General features: G+C 39.7%; 1 protein-coding gene across 1 annotated transcript; it reads left to right on the top strand.

Moving 5' to 3' along the window:
* LOC144512407 (cell adhesion molecule 2-like) lies at nucleotides 1–20,791 on the top strand. Its single transcript, XM_078243162.1, has 8 exons — nucleotides 1–40; nucleotides 968–1,105; nucleotides 9,541–9,549; nucleotides 10,001–10,159; nucleotides 10,451–10,541; nucleotides 10,745–10,923; nucleotides 20,431–20,553; nucleotides 20,673–20,791. The coding sequence occupies exons 1-8, from the start codon at nucleotides 1–3 to the stop codon at nucleotides 20,789–20,791; spliced, it is 858 nt and encodes a 285-aa protein (XP_078099288.1).
* The last annotated feature ends 4,308 nt before the right edge of the window (nucleotides 20,792–25,099 follow it).

Below are 25,099 nucleotides of genomic sequence, written 5' to 3'. Positions count from 1 at the left end.
ATGCCTGTCAAGACCACCAAGGCCTTCCTCACTGTTCTGGGTGAGCATGTATGTTTTGGCCCAGTCTCCACAGGCCAATTACACCCGGCTAATTCTTCACGTTCTGACAGCATGATTATATGCACTTTTTGAATTATAGTCTGTTCTTATTCTTTACCACGCACTTGTCCTACTTTGTAGGGAAAATAACATTTCTGCATTACATTTTACCCTTGTCTACTAGAATAAAGGATGACCGTTAAGCTTACAAGCTAGTAGTGTTACTATATTTAATTTTCGGCCACACAGGACAGCCACAAAAAACTCAATGAGAATATTTTCACACCTGTGTAACGCCGACAGGTATTGTGAAGAATCCAAAAAAATGCACTAAAAATATAAGTCAACTCTGTACAATGACCTTCCTCAGGCATCTCTCAGATAGAGCTTTAGTTTCCCATTACTCATCTGCTTCATACAATTCTTATTGTTGTGACACTAAAAAAATCATTTTTGCAATCATACCTTTTTGTCCTGCCTTTCAAAATAACATTTTATCTTATCACTGAGAAAAGAAAGCATGGATATCTGAATAAAGTGAATTATTCCCAATCAGTGAATTATGTTTTATTGTCAGAGGAATATGGCTCATATACATGTATTCAGTATGTTATTATCTCCGACAAGGAGGTCATGTTTTCAGTTTGGTTTGTCTGTCTGTCAGCAGGGTTACAGAAAAAAACTACTGGCCCGATTTTTATCAAACTAGGTGGAAGGGTATAGCATGGGCAAAGGAAGAACCCATTACATTTTTGAGCAGATCTGAATATTTTTCACTTTTGTTAACATTGCGAGATAGTTCGTTCGTGCTGCATTCAAGTGGTGTCGGAATAATCGGAAAAACATTATGAGCTAGGGCGTGCCTTGGCGAAAGTCTGCGCTTTCCGAGTGTCCTTGTAGTTTATAATTATATTTCCATGCACCACAGGAGTGCCAGGACGACCAGAGATCACAGGATTCACCAAGCCTGCCATGGAGGGGGACGTAATCACCCTGATGTGCAGCACACCGGGCAGCAAACCAGCTGCCAATATCCGGTGGTTCCGAAATGACAAGGAGGTCCAAGGTAGGCATGTGGTGTGGATTTCACAGGGCATTGCATCCTCTGTTACCACTTGTACCCTCTTGGACACATCATTACTGTCAAACCATTCAGCTGCTGTATTCCGTTGTGTACATATGCATGCATTGTTCCACTGGCCGGAGTTTAGCAGTGCCATGATTTGCCTGGCTCACAGCCAGCATCGCTGCTGTCATTGGACGCTGTCCAAATGTTGCTGGACTGTGGCAGAGCCGTCCACAATTCACTACCTGACCAAGGTGAAGATAGATAGGAGTGCCTCTTATTGATTCTAATTATTAAGTTGTAAGTGTACATCAACAACAGGTTCTGCACAGCATTCTATTTTCAGTGTTAGTGGAACTAATGGTATGATGGACTCAGCTGATTGATAAATAGAAACACAAACCAACCAGGCAATAAAAGGATATGGGAAATGTCAATTCTAGGGTTTGCTATTTTCAATTTACAATGATATAGAATAGAGACGCTGCAAATCCTCACATTGTAGAAGCTGAAACCAGCAAATGATTGACATTTGTGCTTTGTAAAATGACTTGCAAAAATAGATTTTGCTGTCGGAATTGTGTTCATTCATTTTCTGTTGATCAACTAATCAACTCATGTATGCCATGGTGAAGAATCATGTTTTTGAGGAAGGCTATCCCTCCAAAAGTGTCTGAGAGAGGAAGAAGAATTGCATGCTTACAGTTTGATACATGCTGTGTGCGTCATGCTTTGGTTTTTCAATCTAAAAAGACACACAGGTGTAAATTTAACCCACAGTCTCAAATTGTCTGTGCGACCTACCTAGGCCCTGTTTGCATGTGACGAGTTGATCTTGCTGGACATTCGTTTTACAGGTGGCTCTAAGGTGCTTTATTTGTTTGTTGTTTAAACAGCAGCGATTAGATTAGTCAAAAGAGTCGAGGATGATACAAGAACGCACAAAAATGCAAATTCAGAAAGGCCACATAACTAGCTTCACCCAGACAGAAAAAAACAGTGACAGAGACAATACATTAGGCAGCAGATGGTGCAGTGTAATGTGTGCTGATCACACTTAACCAGCAGAAGTTTTCCGTGGTTGCATACAGTGTGCTTTACAAGCTTTCACTTTCTTGTATACCTCTTTCCAAACTGTCTGAAGCGCTGCACTTTGTACTTTTATAGCTTTTATCACAGTCCTACTTCTGCTTTAAAACCACAAAAAAGAGAAAAACATTTTAAAAAAATAGGAATGGAATGTTTTTTCCTCAATTTGATGCCAGAGGTAAGCTGTGTGGAGCTCTTTAAGGTAACGCAGCCTGCTGCAGAGACTCAGCGTGACAGTTGCTCTTTATTGAAGAGTTGCTCCAGAGAGTTTTTTTTGTTGGTGGTTCTGTCTGTGTCTGCCCAACATGGCATGATGATTGATGGGAGAGGGGCCCGATATATGAAGTTTTCTTGTTGAAATGACATGCACGTAGATTCCTGAAAGGCCAGTGGAGAGCTGGCTCACAGCGTCACTACCAGACTTGCTGTCCATCTCAAGAGGCACTGAGATGATCTCTTTTTTTTCTGTTATGTCTTGAGGTATACTTTAAAATAAATCTTTAAAGCTCAAAAAAACATATATAGACATATGCACATAAAACAAATGCCAAAACGTAATTTAACACAGTGTAAGGGGTGTGTGAATTGCGTATCTTTAGAAAACAAATTTATGTGCCCCAAGTCTGCCCAAAACCGGTGTCTTGCATACAAATGTGCTTTTATTAGTTTATACCCGGGTACGGTGGGTTTTGTTAAGCCGCCTAGGCAAACAGACATGGTGTAATGCATCTCCAAGTCAAAAAGAGACAAAGAACAAAGCAGAGACTGGAGGGCTTGACTTAAAAACTTCATTTCCATGTCAAAGTGTCAAAGGGGAGGAATGTCAATCAGTGCTCCCGATCCAAGCCTTTTGTCTGTGCTGCTTTAAAGCTTTCTTTAGCGAGTATGTGCTGGGAGCAGCATGTTTTGCCATTGGTTCTTCTGTGGTAGATCATTGCCGCCAGTGTCTGCTGTCAGTCAACTCTATCCCCACTGGGGGACCAGGCTCCAAAGCCTTACAATGACAGCAGGTGTAATAGCAAAACATGTCATATTTATTTCATGCTCTGGTGATTTGTTTTTCAACAATTTATATTAGAAGCACACAGCATTACGAAGCTCAAAATGCAACTGTCATCCAAAATTATTTGTTTACAGAGCCACACAAATTCCGTGTGTCATTGAATGGCAGCTAGGCTTCAAATTATAATCTATTGAGGTAAAAAAATCCAAAAATACACAACAAATCCAACATGGTGAATTATTTTATATTCAGTTCAGGCAAGATAAAAACGCATTTAAATCTAGACTCGTATATATTATATATTATTGTTATTATTGTTTAGGTGTTACGAATGTTTGCTCCTTCATTTTAAATTGTGCTCCCATCCTGTTCTGTAAGATTAAGCAGAGCAAAGATGAAATATCACAAACAAAAACTTTATTTTGTATTTACAACAATATTACACCTCTAAGTTCCTTGATGAATACATTGTTTGTTCCCTGCTCTTTGCTGATTGCTTACATCAAGCATCCCCAACATGCTGCCTTGGTTGCATTTGTCCAATCAGTGGGAAGAACATGTGAAGACATGTTTACAACCAAGGAATCAAATTGGTCCAGCTGATCCGTGTTTGCATTACATGCTTCTCTAATCTAAGGATGATCCCACACATCATTTACTGTAGCCAAGAGCGGGAGCTGTGGTCAATACTTTCATATCCGAATAAGTGCATCGTGTCATGAGAAAACTTCTCTGGCCTTCATGTTATGTCTGACGCATGTTAGAATCTTTGTGCACTGACAGCATGATATTATACTACCTTTGCTTTAAATCATTAAAACAACGTTATTCCTACTAAATATAACAAGCTCCATACATGAATAAGGAAGTTATTGTTCAAATTGTTGTCTTATACCCCGTTTACACGTACGTGGTTATTTTGAAAAACTGAGACATTTCCCTTCGTTTGTGCCCTTCGTTTACACGCAAACGGAGAATTTGCCTCTGAAAACGATTCATTCTAAAAACTCCGGCCAGAGTGAAGATTTTGGAAAACTTGGTTTGCACGTTTGCATGTAAACTGAGAAAAACGGAGGTTTCATCTTTGTTCAAACGAGAAAGAGGAAGTGATTCGTTGCTGTTGCTGCTATTTTTGGGATTCTGATTGGCTAACGTTGGCTTGAGCTTCTCGTTACACTGCCACCTACAGATTTGGCATGCTCTCGACGGCATATACACGGGTTTGTGTAAAAGAACACTTTTCTGAAATCTGACAGGTGTGCACAATGTTATTTTTGAAAACCGAGAGGGTGAAAGGTCCGTTTATGAAAACTGCCGGCCACGTGTAAACGTAGCCTTAGTTAGCTGAAGTGTAACCACGATGCTTTAATTAACACAACTGGCAACTACTTGTCGAGGTTAACTACCAGGGGAAATGGTATATATGCCAGAGTTAAGACAAGACACAAAGAAAAACACTATTTTTGACTGTTGAGATGATTGATAGAAACACAACATTACAACATGAACAGCCTCTTTCAAACTTCTCCTCTTTAATTGTAGAATAACGGGCTGGGGCCTTTTTTTCTCCTATAGCTACAAGTTTATGTGTGTGTTTTAATGGACATGAGATGCAGTATGCGAGAGTGTTGACAGTGTCCACCAGAATGTAGTCTAGCTTTGCCAGACCTATCTCCACAGCGCTGTGGAGTAAGATCTGGATAAGAGAAAAAAACGCTCTGGATTGTTTCCATTTCTTTAGACCAATCACAATCGTCTAAGCTCCGGATGCAGCGACGGTGGCTCTGCAAAATAATCTCAGGAAGGAACTTGTTTTGGTGGAACATTTGCACCCCTCAAAAGAGAACACCACATACAATATTAAATGAAGTTAACTGTTGACACAATACAGTAACGTGAGCTATTTAAATTAGCTGGATACATGGTTAAATCTCATTTGCTAACCGAACTGTTACCAGTGTATCACCGTGTGGACTTCCACAGCAATCCCACCAATCGGTCCCATGCTATTTTCAGCTTGTAGCTTGCTAGCTCGAAGTTTGTTGTTGTTTCCCGTAGCGGAGGGATTTTGAGAACAGCAACACACAGAGAGAGGAAGGTGAGGGACAAAGCCTGACATCTGGTGTCTGGCTACACCATCCTGGAAATGTACTTCCATTATTTGTTTGTCCTATTTTTCTCATCCTATTTCTACTGGAAACTACCTCTTTAAGGCCATGATCCAAAATTAGATCAAGTGCCTCATTCATACGGGCTCTCAGAGTGGTGCTACCACTGACGTGTCCTACCTTCAGCCAGGATCTATGCGTTGCTCTACATGTTGACCATAGACTGTATATGAAGATGGACAACGCGTCCCCACTTCCTACCATTATACAAAAGTGAAGCCAAAATATCCCAGATACGGTGGAGCCGCGGTATCTAAGTCCCAACCATTCATTTCCTCAACAATAAAAAGCTTATTCAAATTACTTTACGTGCACTTTGATTTTTTACTTTGGCCCATGTCCCATCCGCTAACATGGAGGGGGTGGGGTTTATGACCTATACTGCAGCCAGCCACCAGGGGGTGATCGAGATGTTTTGGCTTCACTTATACAGTCTATGCATAAACCCCTGATATTTGCGCACAGTTTAACCATGACATTTATTTTCAATTATATGTCTAACATCTGTTGACCCAACTCTAAAAACACACCTCCCTGGCTCATAATGTTTTTTCATAGCTCCTTTGTTTATCCACTCTCTAACTTTAAAGATAGGTGGTAATATTCTGGGAAATATCTGAGAATTTTACAAATGAGGCACATTATAGGAATATAGCGGCATAATATATATATATATATATATTTTTGTGCACGTTATAGGTTTACAAAGTGAAAAAGCCCAAAGTCCACCCCAAAGGCACTTACCACATCCAACAGAAAACACTGTTCACAAACTGCTCCAAACAGCTCTATTGTAGTCCAGCCTTTACTTCAGAGACAAACGTGCGTCACTTTGGAACACACGTTATAATGCTCGCCTAGCTGCTAGCGTGGCACACCCTCATACTCTGCTTCTGACTGGCTAGTAGTCCTTACCTAGGTACTGTCAGGACACGCCCTCATACTCTGCTTCTGACTGGCTAGTAGTCCTTACCTAGGTACTGCGCATGTGCGACTCCCAACAAAGATGGTACAGAAGTGAGATGCCTCACTCTGTAGCTAAAACAGAGAGCTCAACACACAGGGTGAAAAGAGGAGCTGCAGCAATGTGCAGTACAACAAAAATATGGTGTTTTTTGAAAATTAAACCATGTAAACCTATTCTTATATATATATATATATATATATATATATATATATATATATATATATATATATATATATATATATATATTTTTTATTTTTTTTATTTAACCTTTTTTTATCCAGGTAAGTCGATTCAGAACAAATTCTCATTTGCAACCGACCTGTCACATTCACACAGTTCTACATTCATAGCAGGAAGCTGCCCAGTACAACCACCTCAGTGGTGGTAATGAGGAAGGGACAAGCGCTGCTCTTTCACTTTCCCCACCCAGATATGATCCCGTCAGTCTGGGGATTTGAACCGAAACTGAACTGAAAGCTCGCTTCTTTAACCTTTAGGCCACCACTGCCCTTACACTCTAAACCTCTAAATACAATTATGAACCTGGAAATGAGCACAACATGAGCACTTTAATATATTATAGCATGATAAAACATTAGATCCATGGCTTGTGAAAAAATGGTCTTTGCCACAATGTTTACAACTAATCAACAGTCAAAATTAAGTAATTTTTATTGGTCTTTCATTTTTATTAGTATCAAATTGTGCATTGTAACGGTTTCTTCCTGTGCCTTTTTTGTTGTTGGTACCTTTTGGTATGGATAGTGTTGTATGTTAATATGTATTTAAGCATTGTACTACCCAAGACCACATTGATTCAAACTATGTTTGCTATCTCATAAAGGAACCCAACCACAGATTTCCCAGCAGAGCAGTTGCTGGCATGGCCCTTAGGCCTCTTTACCCTCCAACTACCAAACACCACACTACTAAATGGGCAAGATTGTTCATTAAGATCAAGGATAAACAAGTTCCAATGTAAAATTAAAGAGCCCAACAACTGTTTAATGAGGCGAATACGCATTTTCTTCTGAATGTGAGCTTTTACTTCAAGGGCTTTCAGCAGATTAACTGGGTCACAGAAAAAAGTGATATTATACAGCACATTCACATTCTTAGGAAAAACTGCCTGTGCATGCTCTGTGGCGATGCTAGCAGCTGCCTTGAAACAGACTGGCAGGTTCTTCTACGGCAGCTCTGATGCTGCAGGCGACGTCATGAATGAGAGAAAAGGCTAGAGAGATTTGCGTTTGACACTACAGAGATACTCACTATCCCCTGTACTTCAAGGCAAAATGCAAGGTCTTTGAATTTCCAGTTTGTTCAAATGATATGTGATGTTTCTCATTTGTGATGCACTCGTCAATAAAAGTGCAATGTCCTGGAGGCCAGGGAGCTTGCATGTAAAATGGCATTTTTTTTCTTCGTCTTCTTGTAGTCACCTTCTTCTTCTTCTTGCTATTATTGCTTTTAGTTTTGAAGTTTTACCTTTTTTGTGCCATGCGTATGCAAGACATCAGCAATTAATACAAATCAGATCCAGAATGAAGCACGTGGTTTCAAAAATTGCTAAAAAGTACAAAAATATAAAATACCATTTTACGTAACTAACATTTTCAACTAAATTCATAAATTACTAACATAATTGTAACTTACAGTAAAAAAATAAATCAAATTAAAGCCTAAATAGATAAAAGTAGTTTATCATGCCTTCTTTTCTAAGCTTTTGAGACAAATATATTTTAAAATAAGCATCATCTGTCAAAATATGTCAGGATTTTGTCAAGCCATTTCAGGAACAATTATCACTAATTATTATCACACAATTGTGGTATGTACAAAAGAAGAATTATGATTGAATCTACCAACCTCAATAGCAAAAAAATACATGGAGTAGCCATTGTAGCAGTAGTAGTAACAGTCGTAGTAGTAGTGGTGGTGGTTCCGCTGGAAAGTCCAGTAAAATAGCGAATCCCCTCTCACGTACCAAAATCAAAGACAATCAATGGAGTAGGACAAATGGGACAGATCAGCCCAAAGTGATAATGTTATGGGTAGGGTTGGGTACCGAAACGCCGTGCCAATAGGGCACCGGTTCCGACGTAAACGGAAGTAACGTGCCCGAATAAGAAAGAACATTTCGGTGCCTGACTTCTTTTTTTTTCAGAAGCATCGCTGCACGGGAAGCTATGTTACTGTTAGCTAATTAAATCAAAAAAGTAGCTGGATTAAACACAATGGTTAAAATGCTGACAGCTTACGTTAAGCGGTGTAAAGTCTGTCTGTATTTCCCTGTAGAGGATTCCAACACCGGGACGTAACAGTCTGACTGCAACTGCCGTTGTCGGAAAAACAACACACAGACGGTGCGTTCACTTGAAACTCGCCAGCCTTGTGGTGCATTCAGAGTTATTGTAAAATACCCTTTTCCCATCTGGTGCTTGTTTTTGTCATTTACCAGCAATTTACTGGTGAAAAAAGTAACTGTAAGTTATTACATTACATTATTAATCAATCATTTAATTTTGACCATATGGCCTTAGCAATAAACAAGCCGTTCTTTAATGTCGCCAACTGTAGTTTTGTGCTCCTTTTTTTATATTTTATATTATATACATTATAAATATATTATATATATTTCGGTTCAGGCACCGGTATCGGGAAAAAACCCAAACGATACCCAACCCTAGTTATGGGTGATGTGGGTTTCATTGCAAGGGGCTTTTAGTATTTAATAGAGCAGAGGACTGAACAATTTGTGTGTACTGCACGTGTGTTTGTGAGTGAAGTTGTGGAGTGAGTACATACGTATGTATTGATTGACTCAGGTTTGCACTGGATGGCAGGAAGTCCAGGGAGAGGAAGAGGTGGATGGGGAAGGATGTAAGGGGGTGAGGAAGGTAACAGCTCCAGTGAAAAATCTTTCTGAGGCTGACATCAAGTAAGGCCTTTGTCCTTTTTTGCCTTGTTCAGATGCAGTAGCCCTGTATAGCTCTTTCCAGAGAAAAGTGACGCTAACACATAAAACGTTGACAGGAGAGCAGCAGCAAACAACACAAAACAAAGAAATTCTTCCAGTTCTAAGTTAAGAGGCATCTCTAAATGAAGACGACAACACAGGGCACGGACAAAACAAACACGAATCAAGATCTGAAGTTGTGTAAAGGCTGAATGTTTGGGCATTAAACTAAGACAAAGGAGAGGAAAGAAATGAAAGGTGTGGCTACAACTATAGAAATCCACTCTGCACTGCCAGAGGAGTGTGTGTCGGCAGCTTGTGTTGACTGGGATGTTTGAGAGATGGTCCTGGAGGAGAAAACACACGCAACCAACCGAGTCAATGCTCATACTGCTCTCGCCTCACTATTCGCTCTACTTTGACTTGACTTTCAAAGGCCAGGGATTCTTTCCCTCAGAGAAGATGCAGAGACAAACAACAACCACAACAACACCGCAGCTGTCTGTGTCAGAAAAGCGATATATTGAAATACAAATTTCATGTTTCTCACGCTTTAGTTAACGTACAAGCTGATTCTGTTTTCTCTGCTTCTTTTTAAACAAAAATATATTTTTTGCATGAGGGGCTTCCACAAAAGCCACAACTGTTCCCCAATAATATTAGTAATCCACAAGAACATTGCATCCCTGTTCCATTTCTGACTCTGCAGGCACTAAGGAGCTGAATGCCACAGGAAAATCCTTCACAGTGAGGAGTAGCCTCCAATTCCAGGTGGACAGACGGGACGATGGCGTCGCCTACACCTGCAGCGTGGAGCATGTGTCCCTGTCCAACCCCTACATGACAACCGAGGTCCTGGAGGTCCACTGTGAGTGCAGTCATACACACCCTGCAAAACTGGATTATGTGTAAGATTAGCATTAAGAAGAAATGCAAGGATTGAGATTACATTTATGTCTGCAGGTTTAACTTTGCATTTGCTCAGGATTAGTGTAGGATTAGTTTGCAGGTAAGGGATTAGTACCAAAGCAGAACAGGGATATGGGCCAGAGCTAAGAGCTGTCCAATGGGTAAAGAACTACTACTGTAGTACTTAGAGTTACAGCCTCTAACACACAGTACTGTCATAGCATTGGATTTCTTTGTCCCTTCTTTGCAGATGCTCCCCACCTGGAGATCACACATTCACTGATTATTCCACAGGAAGGGCAATACTTAAAATTGGAGTGTGTGTCCATAGGCAACCCAATGTAAGTTTGCATGTCTTTACAGCTTCAATTTGACGGCAGTCACTAGCATGGAAATATTCAGAAATTGGACTTGAAATGGTATTTGTCTTCATTACAGAATGTCATTTTTCACAAATATGTGTTCAGTATATTCATTATTTATTGACACTGAGGAAGTCACATGCAGCAGGATGAAAAGAAAATGTTTGCGTTTTCTTTCCCAGACCTGAACCGGTGCTGTGGTCTAAAGATGGAGGAGAGCTGCCAGACATTGAGCGTATGATTGTGGAGGGCAGGGAACTAACCATCACCACACTAAATAAAACAGACAATGGCACATACCGCTGCGAGGCCAGCAACCACCTGGGGACCAGCAGTGCTGAATATATACTTTTTGTATACGGTGGGTACAGTAATGGTTAGTCTTGTGATGGGTGATGCGTTGGGTGAAGGCTTTGTGGCACACTACGTGCAATCTCAAAGATGGTTGGTGTGCATATCAAAGATACAAAGCCAGCAGAGGGCTTGTCAGTCTGGCAACTTCAACCGCTAGATATTTAGCTAGTGCATGTTATAATAATAAAAAAAACTCTAAAACAAAAAGCATAATAACAAAGCAATAGTAATAGCTACTTTAAATATGGATGATTTGTCAATAGAATCACAAAGTTCAGCATCCCCTGGAATGTTTCTGTCAGATAATCTTCCCATCGTAATGACTGTTGGAATGTTTAAGGAACATTGGTATTAATGTCATGTTTGTATGACAAGTAGATTGTGGACAGAAACTTTGGACTTCTATCGTTTAATATTCATTGGTGATTAATTTATGAATTTCAGCAGACATAGACTTCAGCTCCCCACAGCCATGGGAAGGATGAGCGGGTATAGCTGGTGGATGGATGGAAATATTTTTTTAAAAAGTCCCAAAATAATGTTTATCATTATTTTTGCCATTATTTATCATGTGCCAGTTCAGTATAGGTCAAGTTTTCTTTTTTTTAAATTAGATTTCAAACATCGTGTCTTTGCAAAGATTAGCTCCTTAATATGCAAATCATGGGCGCTTAACATTTTGACTTTCTGACCATTTCTGAAAGCGTCGTGAGAGATTTTTTTAATGTATTTTTCTTACCCTTTGATGCAGCCTTTGGTTTATATTCAATGTTAAAAATATGAAAAACAATTGGCAGTACTATTTATGTTTGTGCGACCATGCACTGCCAGTGCAGATTTAAAAGTTTCCACTGCATGACCTCACAACATTTTGTAACTCTGACAATAATGAATGCAGACTGGACGCTCACTGTGATAAATTATACAACTCAAGCAAGTTAAAACGGTTGATTTATTGACTTATTATACATTGCATAGAAATGAATAAAAAAAACTAATGGCTGCCTGGAAAAAAAAGAAACAAATGGAAATCACTCAAATTGAGCAAAATGTAAATGGACAGCACTACATTGCATTTCCTGCCAGGTGGTAATGCAGGATTGGATAAAATAGAGTAAAGGGTGGCTTCGACCAACTGACCACAAATGTGAAAATAAGGATAGTAAGTTTATATAAGTGTTAAATATGTTAGTGGTTCAAATTTATAAAAAAAAATAAGGCTAATGCCTTTTTAGGACCAGCACTTAAGTACAACAGTGATCTGTCATCCTCCAGGTCAACAGTTTGCCAGACCTTCCTCCAAAGCGTGCTGGAGGAGGGTCTGGCTGGTCCACATAGCATTCGGGGATGGGAGGAAAACTTGCTCTGGTTTATTGACATTTCTTTAAACCAATCACAATCGTCATAGGCAGTGCTAAGCACCGGAGAAAAGCCTCGGTGCCGCTGCAAAATAGGCTCGGAAGGAACTTGTTTTGGTGGAACATGTGTACGTTTAAAAGTAGTTTTAGTCTTGCAACAGAAAACTCAGATTGGACAGATAGTCTAGCTAGCTGTCTGGATTAAAATGTCAACACAAAGGAAGCCCAAGGCAATGGATATGATGCCTAAATGAGTGAAATCCGGCGGATTTTCCAGCGCTATCCCGGAAGTGGAGCGTCAAGGATATAGACTACCAGTTTTCAGGCCATTTCCTCAAGATTTCACCTGCAAATCTTGCCTTGGCACTGTGCAGGATAATCCAGTTTACCTCACAGTACTCTACATATTGCTACACAGGTTTAGCTTTTGGACTCTTCCTATGAGGAAACAGGGAACAAAGTGTTAAGGATGCAGAATTTAGCTGTCGAGTACTGCCTGGAGGAGAGATAAGTTAATTTTGAGACAGAGAATAAAGACAACATGGTGCATGAAACGGATCATTAAGACCTCTGCAGCACATGTTTATAACGTTTATCAAATACAGCCAAGTAAAAAATACAAAAACAAGGACAGAATATTAAAATTCAACATGGATTTATTTGTTTCCGTTTTTAAATTTTTTTGACAATTAAACAGTCCCACAGTTTGTTTGGGAGTGACTTATCACAGCTCACGAGCAGCTAATGGATGCACAGCAGCTTCTTTGTTCGATTTTAAAGGCAGAGGCTTTTGGGGGGGAGAAAGCCCTTCATTGGGGAAAAAAGGAAGGAAAAGTAGGATGACACATTCGTCCTTTCAGCTTTTGTTATCTCAGTCTCTTCTTTCAGCATGCTCATTGAGGGCTAGGCAGCGATGTCAGGCTAGTCCCTATCATCCTATCATAGCTGGGAGCCTCACATTTCACAGTCAGAAAGATTTTTTTGTTAGTTCAAATTAGTTCAAAGAGAATCATTCAAATTAGTTGAATTAACCTGGGTTTTTAGAGTTATACGTGTATTTGCCAGGGAGTCGGTTCTCAGTTTTTGATGGATTAACAAAGGAAATAGAACATTTATAACCCTCGGCAGCCCTCTCACACTAAATACAAAGGTCCTAGTTAGTGGGAATAATAAAAAATGGAGTCGAGCAGGTAAAGGATGGGCGAGATGGGCTCATTTCCATTGATGATGAGAGTCATTCTTCAGAGCTACATCATGTCTGGCTGAATACTTACCGGGTCTCTTCGGATCATCTCAGCCTCTAAGCCTAATTTGCTAATGACAGTAGAGCTGAGAAACAATAAATGTCATCGCTCCGCCGCAATTTATCCCTTTCTGCTATTATGCTCCTTATCACACTGTATTAACTAAAGCAAGGAAACACCATATATGGTAATTACTCTGAGTGAGATGTTAGATAGATGGTAACTGATAGTAGTTAGGTAAAATACAGTTGAAAAAAGGCGTTATCTGATTGTGAAGCTGCAGCCCTGCTTCTCACCCCATTACCCTCACATGCCATACTCGTTCATTAACCACTTACCTCAACAAGCATGACACGATGACTTTTACATTGTCTGGTGTGTGGCCCATTTACCATCCAGTCATTGATTGCTTTAAAATGTAATAGATGTAGGACTCATCCTTTTCCCAAAGATATTACTGAAAGAATATACCCATTCAGAGCCATTTGTGCAACTCTTTTTTTCTCCATTATTTTGCCTGTATTCACTGAGGTGATAGACCAGAATTAACCTCCTGCACCAGCCACGTGCAGTAATTGATTTGTGTTTGTTTTTGTGTTTTTCTCATGGTGAGCCCACGGAGAGTTTGGTTTTATGCTCCCTCTCTGTTCCTGTTTTCATTTAGCAGACGTCATCACCTAAATCCCTCCATCTTCACCTTCATCCTCATCCCCTGCCTCCCTCTCCAGCCTCTATTCTTCCAGTCCGCCAATGACGACATTCCCACATCAGGCATAGGCAGTCACAGCTGCGTTCGCAGGAACTCTTGCACCCCCTCCATGGCCCCTCCTCAATGCTCCATGCACTCACAAACATGACACTGAACACACAGTCTATGATTGATGAGGTAACAACCAGGCTTTGAGCTAGAAAATAGCATTGTTTTACTGGATGAATTAAATACTCTGTCTATTTTTGCTATTTCCTTTCAGCTTTATTTTTTATACACAGTGCCGCTACCTCACCAGCATGTTTCTTACTCTTTCTGATTAGTTTTTATTATTGGTGGCTGGCAATATGCAGACATTGTTGTACGTCACCACATCAGGTAGTTACTGTTACCCTATCTTCGCGGAAGCAGAAAATAGAAAACATGAGCGTTTATACTTTTGTTCTTAGGCTGGATGATTTTGACAATTACAACCAAACAATAAGAGCACATGCAATTACATTTGAATAATGTTTCATCAAGATCACATGCTCCATGTGTTTACTTCAGTACCTAATGGAATTTGTTTTGTAGTGTTTGTGTATGACTTTTTTCCCATATTGAGCCACGAGAGCACTCTGCAGGTAAAACATGCTAATTGCCTTAACAGTCGAAATAGCTCCGGTGTTGTGATGATAGAAACACACAGGTTACTTAGATTTGGGTTGTGCTTCATTTTGATTATCAACCCATGAACCTTTCAGGTGCCCTGTGGAATTTTCCTGCATATAAACAAAAGTTATGTTAATATTCAGTGATTCTCACCAAAACGCATTATGTGTATCCTTGAGGTCTAGCAAACATGTTGAATGCCTTTCCCTCCTCATAAAATACTCGAGAAGCCAAATTTGTTTTAATATTTGAAATAGTGTATTGTTTACACCCGTTTACTAGGTTGCAGTCATACTGACTGCCTTCAGCGGAATAGTTTGAAACTGACAGGGATATGTATTGCGTTAACCACGTGACAAAACGAGTCCACTCATAAAATAACCGTGCTCCTTTGCACTACTAATAGTAAAAAAAAAAATAACCTCCACGGGTACCTTTAAACTTTAAGGACATGCCTTCTAAAAGCTCTGGTTTAACTTTTCTGAGCAACTTTGCCATGTGGCCATATTTTTATACTTTTACGTATCCATCATAAACTGCCCGATTTCTGTTGTTGAATACTCAGGTGCTGGTGACCTGATACCTGAATGTTTTAAAGTAGATGAAAAGTCCTTAAGGGATTGGTTGCTCTCAATATTAAAGGGTCGGCCCACACAAAGTACAAAAAACACATTTTCTCATTTACCTCTTATGTTGTAGGCATGCAGGTAGTTTTGGGTTTATTGGTTACACTTTACTTGAAGGTAACTACATAAGAGTGACATGACACTGTCATGAACGTGTCATAAACATTATAAACAAGTCATAAACGTTTATGACATAACACTTCTTTTAGTAAGTGTCATTCGGTTTTTGTCATGACAAGTTATGGTTTGAGTTAGAGTTAGGGTTAGGGTTCATGTGTCATGACTCTATCATGACAGTGTCATGTGTTCATGACAGTGTCATGAACACGTGTCACTCTTATGTAGATACCTTCAAGTAAAGTGTTACCGTTTTTTTTTGCCCAGGTTTTGAGATAATCTAATATCTATGCTTCCACCCTAAAGCAATGGTGATGAAGAGAAGTCCAATGTGATGCTCAAAGCATTCAGTATATACATTAAAATACAAATGTTTATTTGTAACATCAAGTAGGCTACGTACCTAGCCAATTACACACCAAAAACCTCTGTCTGTACGCCTTTGATCTTCACCTCGTCCTACGGGGATGTATCTTGTGCTGCTCTCCCAGTGACCGTTTCCAGTAACTCCAGTTACGCATGCATTTGGCTGTGACAGTAAGCTTCGCTTTCCGTCACTTCTGCACGCTGACAAAGTGAAAAACAGACCATGCTGATTGTTCATGTTTCCGACGAACTTTGTGGTCACCTTTTTTTATCACGGTGTTGTTCCCCTCGTCTTCCCTTACTGCTGTCACTGTCTGCAACCATGGCAACAGCCAAAGACTTTCCAGGGCCTACAACAGGTAAATATCCCACTAGACGATCATTGCAAGCCAGATTTACAGTGTGATGCTGGATCTGGACCTGGGTCAGGACACATCACAGCCTCCACACAGCATGAGCCAAACCATCACCATGCATGGATGCTCACTCTGCTGACGCCAGCGGCTTTCTCTCCAGCCATGTCACAGGCTGCATAAGTTATCACACAATATGTTTCTGATTTGGTTTGCCTCCACACAATGAAATAGACGGCTTTATGTGAGTGGCGCTGGGCTGGAGATTGTATCTGTGCCAGTGTGTAAATTTTCAATTTCAGATCAAGATAGTACGCATAAATGGAAGGGAACATCCAAAGTTCTTTATGGAACTCTTTATCTTTCACAGATCACATGAAAAATATTTCTGTTAGCCATATTGTTCTGGGTACGTTCATGATTTAATCTATGTGCATAGCATGTGGTTGCAGCAATTTAGTTTGATATTGTATTTATTTGTGAGATATATATATATATATATATATATATATATATATATATATATTATAAGGTTTAAAACTTAGGGTTGTGTCTACACCAGCCTGAATGGAAGCAGGATAGAAACAAGATTCCTAGTTCATGATGTCTCAATGTTAATGTTAGCTTGATGCTAGTCTCGCATTGCCAGACATTACTCCACAGCACAGCGGAGTTTCTAGATGCTGCTATGTTGACGGTTATAAAAGCCCCTGCTCTCGTGGAGCTCTGTACCCGGCTGACAGTCACCTTTTCTAGGCTTAACATCACTGCAACAGCCGCTGTGTCGGCTACGCCTGCTGAACAGAAGCGGGGGGACAATTTCGGCAGTGGGGGGAAGATTGTCGGTACTACTACTTCCAGACCCGTTATACAGCTTGTCCATACACTGTACAGTAAGAACATTACACTTTATGGTTGCATGCCAGTTTGTAAGAAAGTGGGAATCATTTTACTGTCCAACATATCATAACCTTGAAGCTGGCGATGGTAACGTTAGTTACAATAACATAACATGTTACATACATAGCAAAGCGACCTGTAGAGAACACTGTGTCCCAATCCAACAATTCAGGCTACGTTAAATAAGTTAAATTGCATGGTTTCATTATGAGGAAGTCAAACTTTTCGGGCATATGTCATGGATCCTGCGTTATTATGGATCCCACGTAACTTCTAGGCAAGTCCCGCCTCTCAGTAGCAGCTCGATTGGTTGGGGTTCTAGCCGGTTACACACTGGCTGCGTCGCGTGAGCCTGGCGTTTCTGTTGCCTGTCAGCTGCGTGGATTTTTCTATGTCTTCACACACCAGAAACGTGTTTGACGCGGCGCTGCTGCTGCTAGCCTTGCCTGTACACATGTATGTTTCCCATTGATAAAATGAAATACCACGTTAAACATAAATATAGACTGATTTGATTACAGCAAAGGCAACGTCGGCTGTATTGACGGAGAAATAGGCTACAGAATATTTCTTTCAGTGTTGACAGGTGCAATATTAGAAAATCGATTTTTTTTTTTTTTATTACATTTATATCTGCATTTATATCAAAACCTAGATACTTTCAAACATCAACATGTCATTTATAATATGCATTAGTGTCAAAATGACATATAAACATCTTTTCCTATTCTATTTTGCCTGGAAACGCTTCCAACACGCTTGCGTGTCGCGTGAAAAATAGGAGTCAGTCCTATTTCTAGCATGCACGCGTTTTCCGCGTGGCTCAAGCCACGCCTGAGACGTGCATGTCACGCAGGCAGTGTGTAAGCTCTAACCTGTTAACATAGGAGCCGAAATATAAACGGACACGCCACGCAGCTGACACGCTCGCGCGAAACATCCAGTGTGTAACCGGCCTTAGGCACTGACCTCGAGTGGTTAAGGTCAGGATAGCCGATTGGTCAGGGGATAGGACCTACAAACAACAAATCGGGTTACGTTACCTTGCGTAAGCATGGACGCCTGGCCAATAGTAGTGTGTGAATGCTATTGAATGGCGGGTCTTGCCTCGAAGTTGCGTGGGTTCCATAATAACGCATGGATCCTACGTTAGCAGTTAGCGTGTATTAGCATGGCGGCGTTAGCACCAGTCAGGATCACTTCACTGGCTATGTCTTCATCGGCTATTTTTTTCAGCATGCTGGGTTTGTGTTTTTACAGGTATATCTGGCAACCTGGCCCGGCTGTCAAAATAGGCAATTGATACCAACACACAGGCCAAAACACAAACAGACATTCCGTCACGGAACGGAAATTTCAAAAGGAGAACATACTGGCTTTAGCATTGTCGTCAGAAAACATAGTATTTCAGCTTAGCATGTTTCCTTAATATCTGATGGCACATTGTGGTCATTTTTTGATTAAATACTGTAAATATATTACATATTGCACCAGATCAGACAAAATATGGCAAATGGAGTCGCTGATGTCCCTGTGTGCTGCTGACATGTCTGTAGTTTTCCTGTTGTGACAGTGTGCGTAGTGTCTTTAATGTAATCTTAGTGTTTTAAAGAAAGTTGTCCAGGATTGACATGCAAGTAATCAGTGCATTTACATCTGAATTAAACAAGCTGAAAACTCTGGTTTAAATACTGGTTTTGTCACACTTTAAGATGAAAGCATATTTATTAAGATGTGTTGAGATGACACATTCAGCTGCACTGCAGCAAGAGCAGTTCAGCTTGTCTCATTCCTGTGAGCAGTGTGCATCAGCCGAGTGTGATATGAAAATTGCTTATGCCCCTTGTTGACAGCAGAGTCACCCGTACAGATCATTATATCCATCGACATGCAACCAAAATTAAGTTAATTCAACTGTTGTACCAAAACAGTTATTGCTTCAAAGTGAAGTGCCTGCTTGTGAATCCTTGATAAAAAAAACAATTGTGGTGGTTCTATCCTGCATGGAGTTAAACAAACTGCATGTTTTCACAATGCCATCTCTTTTTATTTTTAACTTCCCACACTGGGGGCAGGAAAATGAGGGTTGCATTTCATTAACAGAGGAGTATACCGAACATTGTAGGTACGTCTCCGCCGTCATTTCCCAGGGTCACTTTGCAAAACTGAGCACAAGCCATAGCCATTCATCAGCTTGAGATAATGAGAGCACACGAGGTGCACAGTAAAGACACAGCCACTTACAGTTTATTACAGGACAGACACAAAGGCATGCTCCTGCCTGGGAAACCTTCAGCCCGCTCTCTGCCCGGAGGACACCTCATGTTAAATAATACTTGTTTTAAAAAACCTTGGTCCTCAGCAGCAGAATGTGGCAGTGAGCAAGGGGGAAACACAACAGATAGCATGTGTAGAAGCTTTGGCGAAAAAAAAACTTAAATATCACTCAGAGCTCCACTTCAGTTTTCTCTGTGGCTAATTCCACATTTTTGAATTCTGCAGAGAATTGTGGTATTTCCTATGAGTACATCCTTTATACCTCAATTCAAGCACTTCAAAGCAGCGATGTCAGGTTGCTCCAACTATGACAGGAGCTGATTTGGGACTGGTGTGCTTTGTTCGTGTGTGTTAAAGTGTTAAAGCTACATCTGGATTTGTTCACGTTTCTTGCAGGAGTAAAAAAATAAAGGTCTAAATAGGGCTGCACGATATGAGGAAAATACTGGATATGTGATAACGATAATGATATTCCTTGCGATAAATAAACAGATATTAACGTGTACTCAGTTCTGCCTTTCTGCTGCTTTCAGTATTCTGCTAAAATACAATTAATTGCTTGTTGGATTTAAAACAAATGATAGAAAATCATTTCCAACATTCTTTTATTGAACAAATTGATTGTTGAATTGTATTTAAAAAGGCACCACTAAAAAAAGAACGACTTTATATTTTAAAGTGCATTTTTCTACGGATTTTTAACTAACACATTGACTTGACTTTTAACTAACACAACGCGTCTTTTACGATGCGTCGCAGCCTTTCGCGATATGTTTATTGCGCCACTTGATATCACAAAACAATATATTGTGCAGCCCTAGGTCTAAACCTGCATTAGACAGCGGTGAAACATCTTGCAGGTGTTAATTGTGTCGCTCCACTTTTCCCTCCATTTCCCTCTGTCTGGTGTCAGATCCTAATGCTCTAGGACAACATGGACCTGACCACGCTTTAATCGGCGGTGTTGTTGCAGTCGTGGTCTTCATCACCTTGTGTCTGATAATAGTTCTTGGACGATATCTGGCCAGACATAAAGGTAAAAGAAGTCACTTGCGCTCCCTTGAATAAGAATTTGTCTTGCTTGGAGTAAATGTATAAATGTCTAGTGTGTTTCAGCAGGTGGCTAACTGGCTGTATGGATCTGTGTGTCCACAGGGACGTACCTAACACACGAGGCCAAAGGAGCAGAGGATGCCCCGGACGCAGACACAGCCATCATCAATGCTGAGGGAAACCACGTTCACGCAGAGGAAAAGAAAGAGTACTTCATTTAGACTTCTGTTACTCTTTTCCTTTATTCCGTTTCATGACCGTTTTTGACAGCAGACATGCAATTTTAAGCTGCCTTGGCATCACAACATGTGCTGTTTTACTTTACTTATTATTCTTTTGTCTTCTCCAGAAAGCTCATGCTTGGATATGCTTGTTTTTCGAAGCATTCGCTGACAATTCTCCTTTTGTAACCAATGTAAACCATGTACAATTGGATTATTTTCCTTTCAGTTTTACGGTGCCTAAATGCTGTTTCTTTTTCTGCATTTCTTTCATCGCTTGCATTAGCTTTTTTTCTCTACCATCTTACTGTACCTGTTATACAACTTTTTGCTGATTTTTTTGTATTTTATTCTGAAGCAACAAGAAATGGGCTTCAACTGAAATTTGAGTCAAGTCTTAGCTTTCCAAAATGTTTTGCTTTAAGAGCAGAATATGTAAAATACATCAACTCTATCAAACAAACAGGATTAAATAGTGGTTTTGGATGTTGCCTGGAGCTTACCCCACCATAGCCATACTGTATACATTAAAAAAAAGTCATAAAACTGACCAGACACTTTGACAAAACAAAACATAACTGAAGCACAATCTGTGTGATTGTCTCTAGATGAAATCAACTCCCTCTCAGCACTGTCCGTATATTTCTGCATTGATTTACGGTACTTTACAGTTTTTGCTCGTGCCGTTGATTTGTACCAACAGAGAAAAAGTTAGAAAATTAAAAGCACAAAGTCTGAGGACTAACACGGAGAGAAAACACATCAGCTGTTTCTTGTCTCAGGATTCAATATGAGTCTAGATCGAGAGATGGTGTCAGACACGTGATGAAGATTTCAGTACACTTGCAGTTAACGTCATGGATGAGGAACTTTCATTTTGGTTGGCGATTTGACGTAAGGTCCAAACTGAGTGAGTGGAACCTTCCGGTGGTTCATTATTCATGTTGAATTTTATTGAACAACTATGCTCAATGTGTGGATATTGCTGTAAAATACTTTGCTAACGTGAATATTGGTGAACAATACTGTTGAATCTTGGGATCCCTGACATATTACAATTTGTATATTAGAATATATATTATTTAAAGTGTTCCACAAGTCTTATATTTGTTTTCCATTTATGAGAGGTTGTTTTGCCAGGCGGCATGTAAATATTGTGTAAGTATTTAATTTTAGTCAAAGATAAAACATTGGTTTTAGCTTTTCATTTCAGGTCTTATCTGTTCCCATCACTTTGAAGAGATCCTTTTCACATTTTTGAAGATTTTTTCAAACAGGGATTCTAATAAATTGCTTAAAATGTAAAAAAAAAAAAAAAATTGTCAAAATATATGTATTTATTATTATGATTGATTGACATTTATTATATAATACTATATTGATTGATATTATTGCCGTTATTACTAAAGTAGTTGTCTGACATTAACCTATCCATTTTTAATTCTATCACTTATCATAAAAAAAACAATACAAGGATCACCGTTATGGCCTTTGAGTTTGCTGCAAACAGTACTAATGACATGTTGAGGCATTGGTGAATCAGACATGCCCTCACTGTATATAGTCACTGTATCAAAGACATTGAACCACATTGCCAATGCTCATACATGTTATTTTGTTAGTTCAGTATGATGCTATAAATAACTCATTTTGTACAAAGTTTTAATCGCTGTAATTAATTTGCTTTTTATGGGGGATGTGTGAGGTTTTCTTTTCTCTCAGTATTGAATATTCATTTTTCAACTTTGCCACTGTAAAAAAAAAAAAAAAGGAAAAAGAGAGACTAAGTGCGGATTAAAATATGAACAACTTGAAAACTGCCATTTTGTTGTGACTAGGTTTGTACTTTGAAATGCAGTCAAGGTGATGCTTTTAGCTCATGAATTAAGGCACCATTACCCACAATCACAATATCAGTCTGCAGCTCGACAGTTATACAAAAGGCAGCATATTGATGGACAGCGCAATGACCAAAGCTGCACTGTTATTGTTATTCCATGACACTGTTGAGTATTACTTAGCCTTTAGTATTAATAATATATGCAAAGTGTTGAAGAATTAAAAAACCATGAAGCTCCTCAGGAAGATTGCCAGAGGCTCTCAGCTCCACTCATGATTTGTGCGTTAATACAGGGTGACAAAAGGATGACTTGAGTCTCCCTGAATTCCTCCCCCGTCTCACTGCCGAGTTCGATGTGCTTGAAGTGGCTTCATGAAACTGCCCGCAGATGTCAACGCAGCAGGCTGTTGCCCTTGTTTTCAATAAAAACTTGAGAGAGGAAGTAGGCTGGGAGAGGAAAACTGGAGGCAAACCACTTTGTGATTTGACTTTATGGTCAGGATGTTGGGATGCAGCTGATTGCTTTAATTTGAAGTGAAATGATAACACTTAAGATGAAACTTTAGTGATCCCTCAGGGGAAATTAGATCATTGAAGTAGCAAATAGTAGCATCTAACAGGAAAAAAGACAAAAGGAATAAATGTCCTAAATGTGCTAAATAGATGACAAAATAAGAAAAAATAAAGAGTGAAACCGTCAAATAGACTGGATACAATTGTGGAGTTCGAATATATGCAGGTGTTGCCTTTGTAATTGTGTGAAATAGAGAAAACGAGTATGGATCACTGATTGATTGGTACAGGTAGGCCTACTAGCATTCCTAGTCTACCTAAGTACTGTAAATAAGGATTGCTACAGGATTAATATGTGCTATACTGTAGATGAGAGGGGATTAGTATGCTTAAAAATGCAGTCTATACAACATAAAACAGAAGTGCTTATAAAAAGACCGTGAATATATGAGGGACATATGGGAAGATTCAAAATCCTAGTATTCCAAAAAAACATGGTGAGCAAATGTGCATTATATCCACAGGGCCATATGTATGGACATAAAGTGTAATGGTGTGGATACAAGCATTATAAAAAACTAAACATTTGACTAAAGCAAATGTTGATTATAGTAGCTTCCATTTAACAGTAATCTGGATACTACACGTATAATAAACCCTATCAATTTAGAATAAAAAAGGAAGCACCTTTTATGGTCCATTATTGCTGCTTCACTGACACAGATGGAGTTTTTTGAAATTTGAGGATGGATATAATAGCCTTGTGCAGATTACTGAGCTCATATTAAATATCTCGACATCCTTAAAGGGAGATCTGGTTCCAGGACACGGGGCCCGTGTCATTATGATCCTTTATTCTTCAGCTCCCATTGACCTTGAGCATAATGTTGCTTCCCCAGCAGACTAATGTTGCCATTATCAACACACTGACCGGCCAGCCATCTGCCTGCTCCACACAACCCCCCCCCTCTCACAGAGGCGCTTCCCAATGCTCACTTCATAATCATTACCACCAAAAGCCCAGCCAGTTCAAATAAACATCAGCTCCCACTATCCCACTCCTTGGCGTTATTAAAACCTAAGTGCTTCGTTAAGCTATGTAAATTGAGATAGACTGTCTTGAATAATGCCTGGCAGAAAATAATGCTAAACATCCATCATAATTTAGTAATTGGATGTGGAAGAGGGCAACATTCATGTGCAATCGTAAATAGTGAGTTGGAAAATAGATTTTCTTTTTACCCTTGAAATGTGAGAACCATACCCTGGGCAATGTAAGAATCACAGCATGACCTCTGAGGAGGCCTTGTAAGTCTTACTAAACTGAAGAAACTGATCCCCACTGTATCCTGTAGGCATGGTCCATATCAGTCCTCCAGCTCACAATAAGCTCTTATCATAGCAGAACAGACTCTCAGTCTCTGACAAAATCCTTCAGGGACAAATTGATATCTTAAAAAAAAAAAAAAAACATTATTACACTTTATCATATTAGTTCTACAGCACAATTCTGATTTAGCAATGTTGAACATGAATTCTATAACTAATCGTCCTTGCAGTTGTATCTCCAGTCCTGTACAATTAAATAGTCAGACTGGGTGTGGTACTTCATGAGCGTTTGCCTTTTTTCTAGTCTCCACATGAAGACTCTGGTAGAAATGTTTGGTATTTTACAGTAACTTGGGCCAGACTGTTATCAACACAGTTTTTCTGTTTCATCCCACAGCTTTGCTGCAGATTAGTGACAACTGGAAGAGCCATTGCAAGACTTCGCATAAAAAGATACAAATAATGGTCCTTCTTTAAGATTAACAGCACGTGGTTTTGTGCAGAAATAACAGTAATTCCACTTGTTTTCACTATTCGAGCATGTCAATTGCCATGTGTAATTCACCAGGCGATTTTCTGAGGAAGTAAAAGGATGAAAGGATTTTACAGATGGAGTGGGATTGCAA

This window comes from Sander vitreus, chromosome 3, assembly GCF_031162955.1.
Source record: "Sander vitreus isolate 19-12246 chromosome 3, sanVit1, whole genome shotgun sequence".
NCBI lineage: Eukaryota > Metazoa > Chordata > Actinopteri > Perciformes > Percidae > Sander > Sander vitreus.
This window is presented reverse-complemented; position numbering and strand designations above follow the sequence as displayed.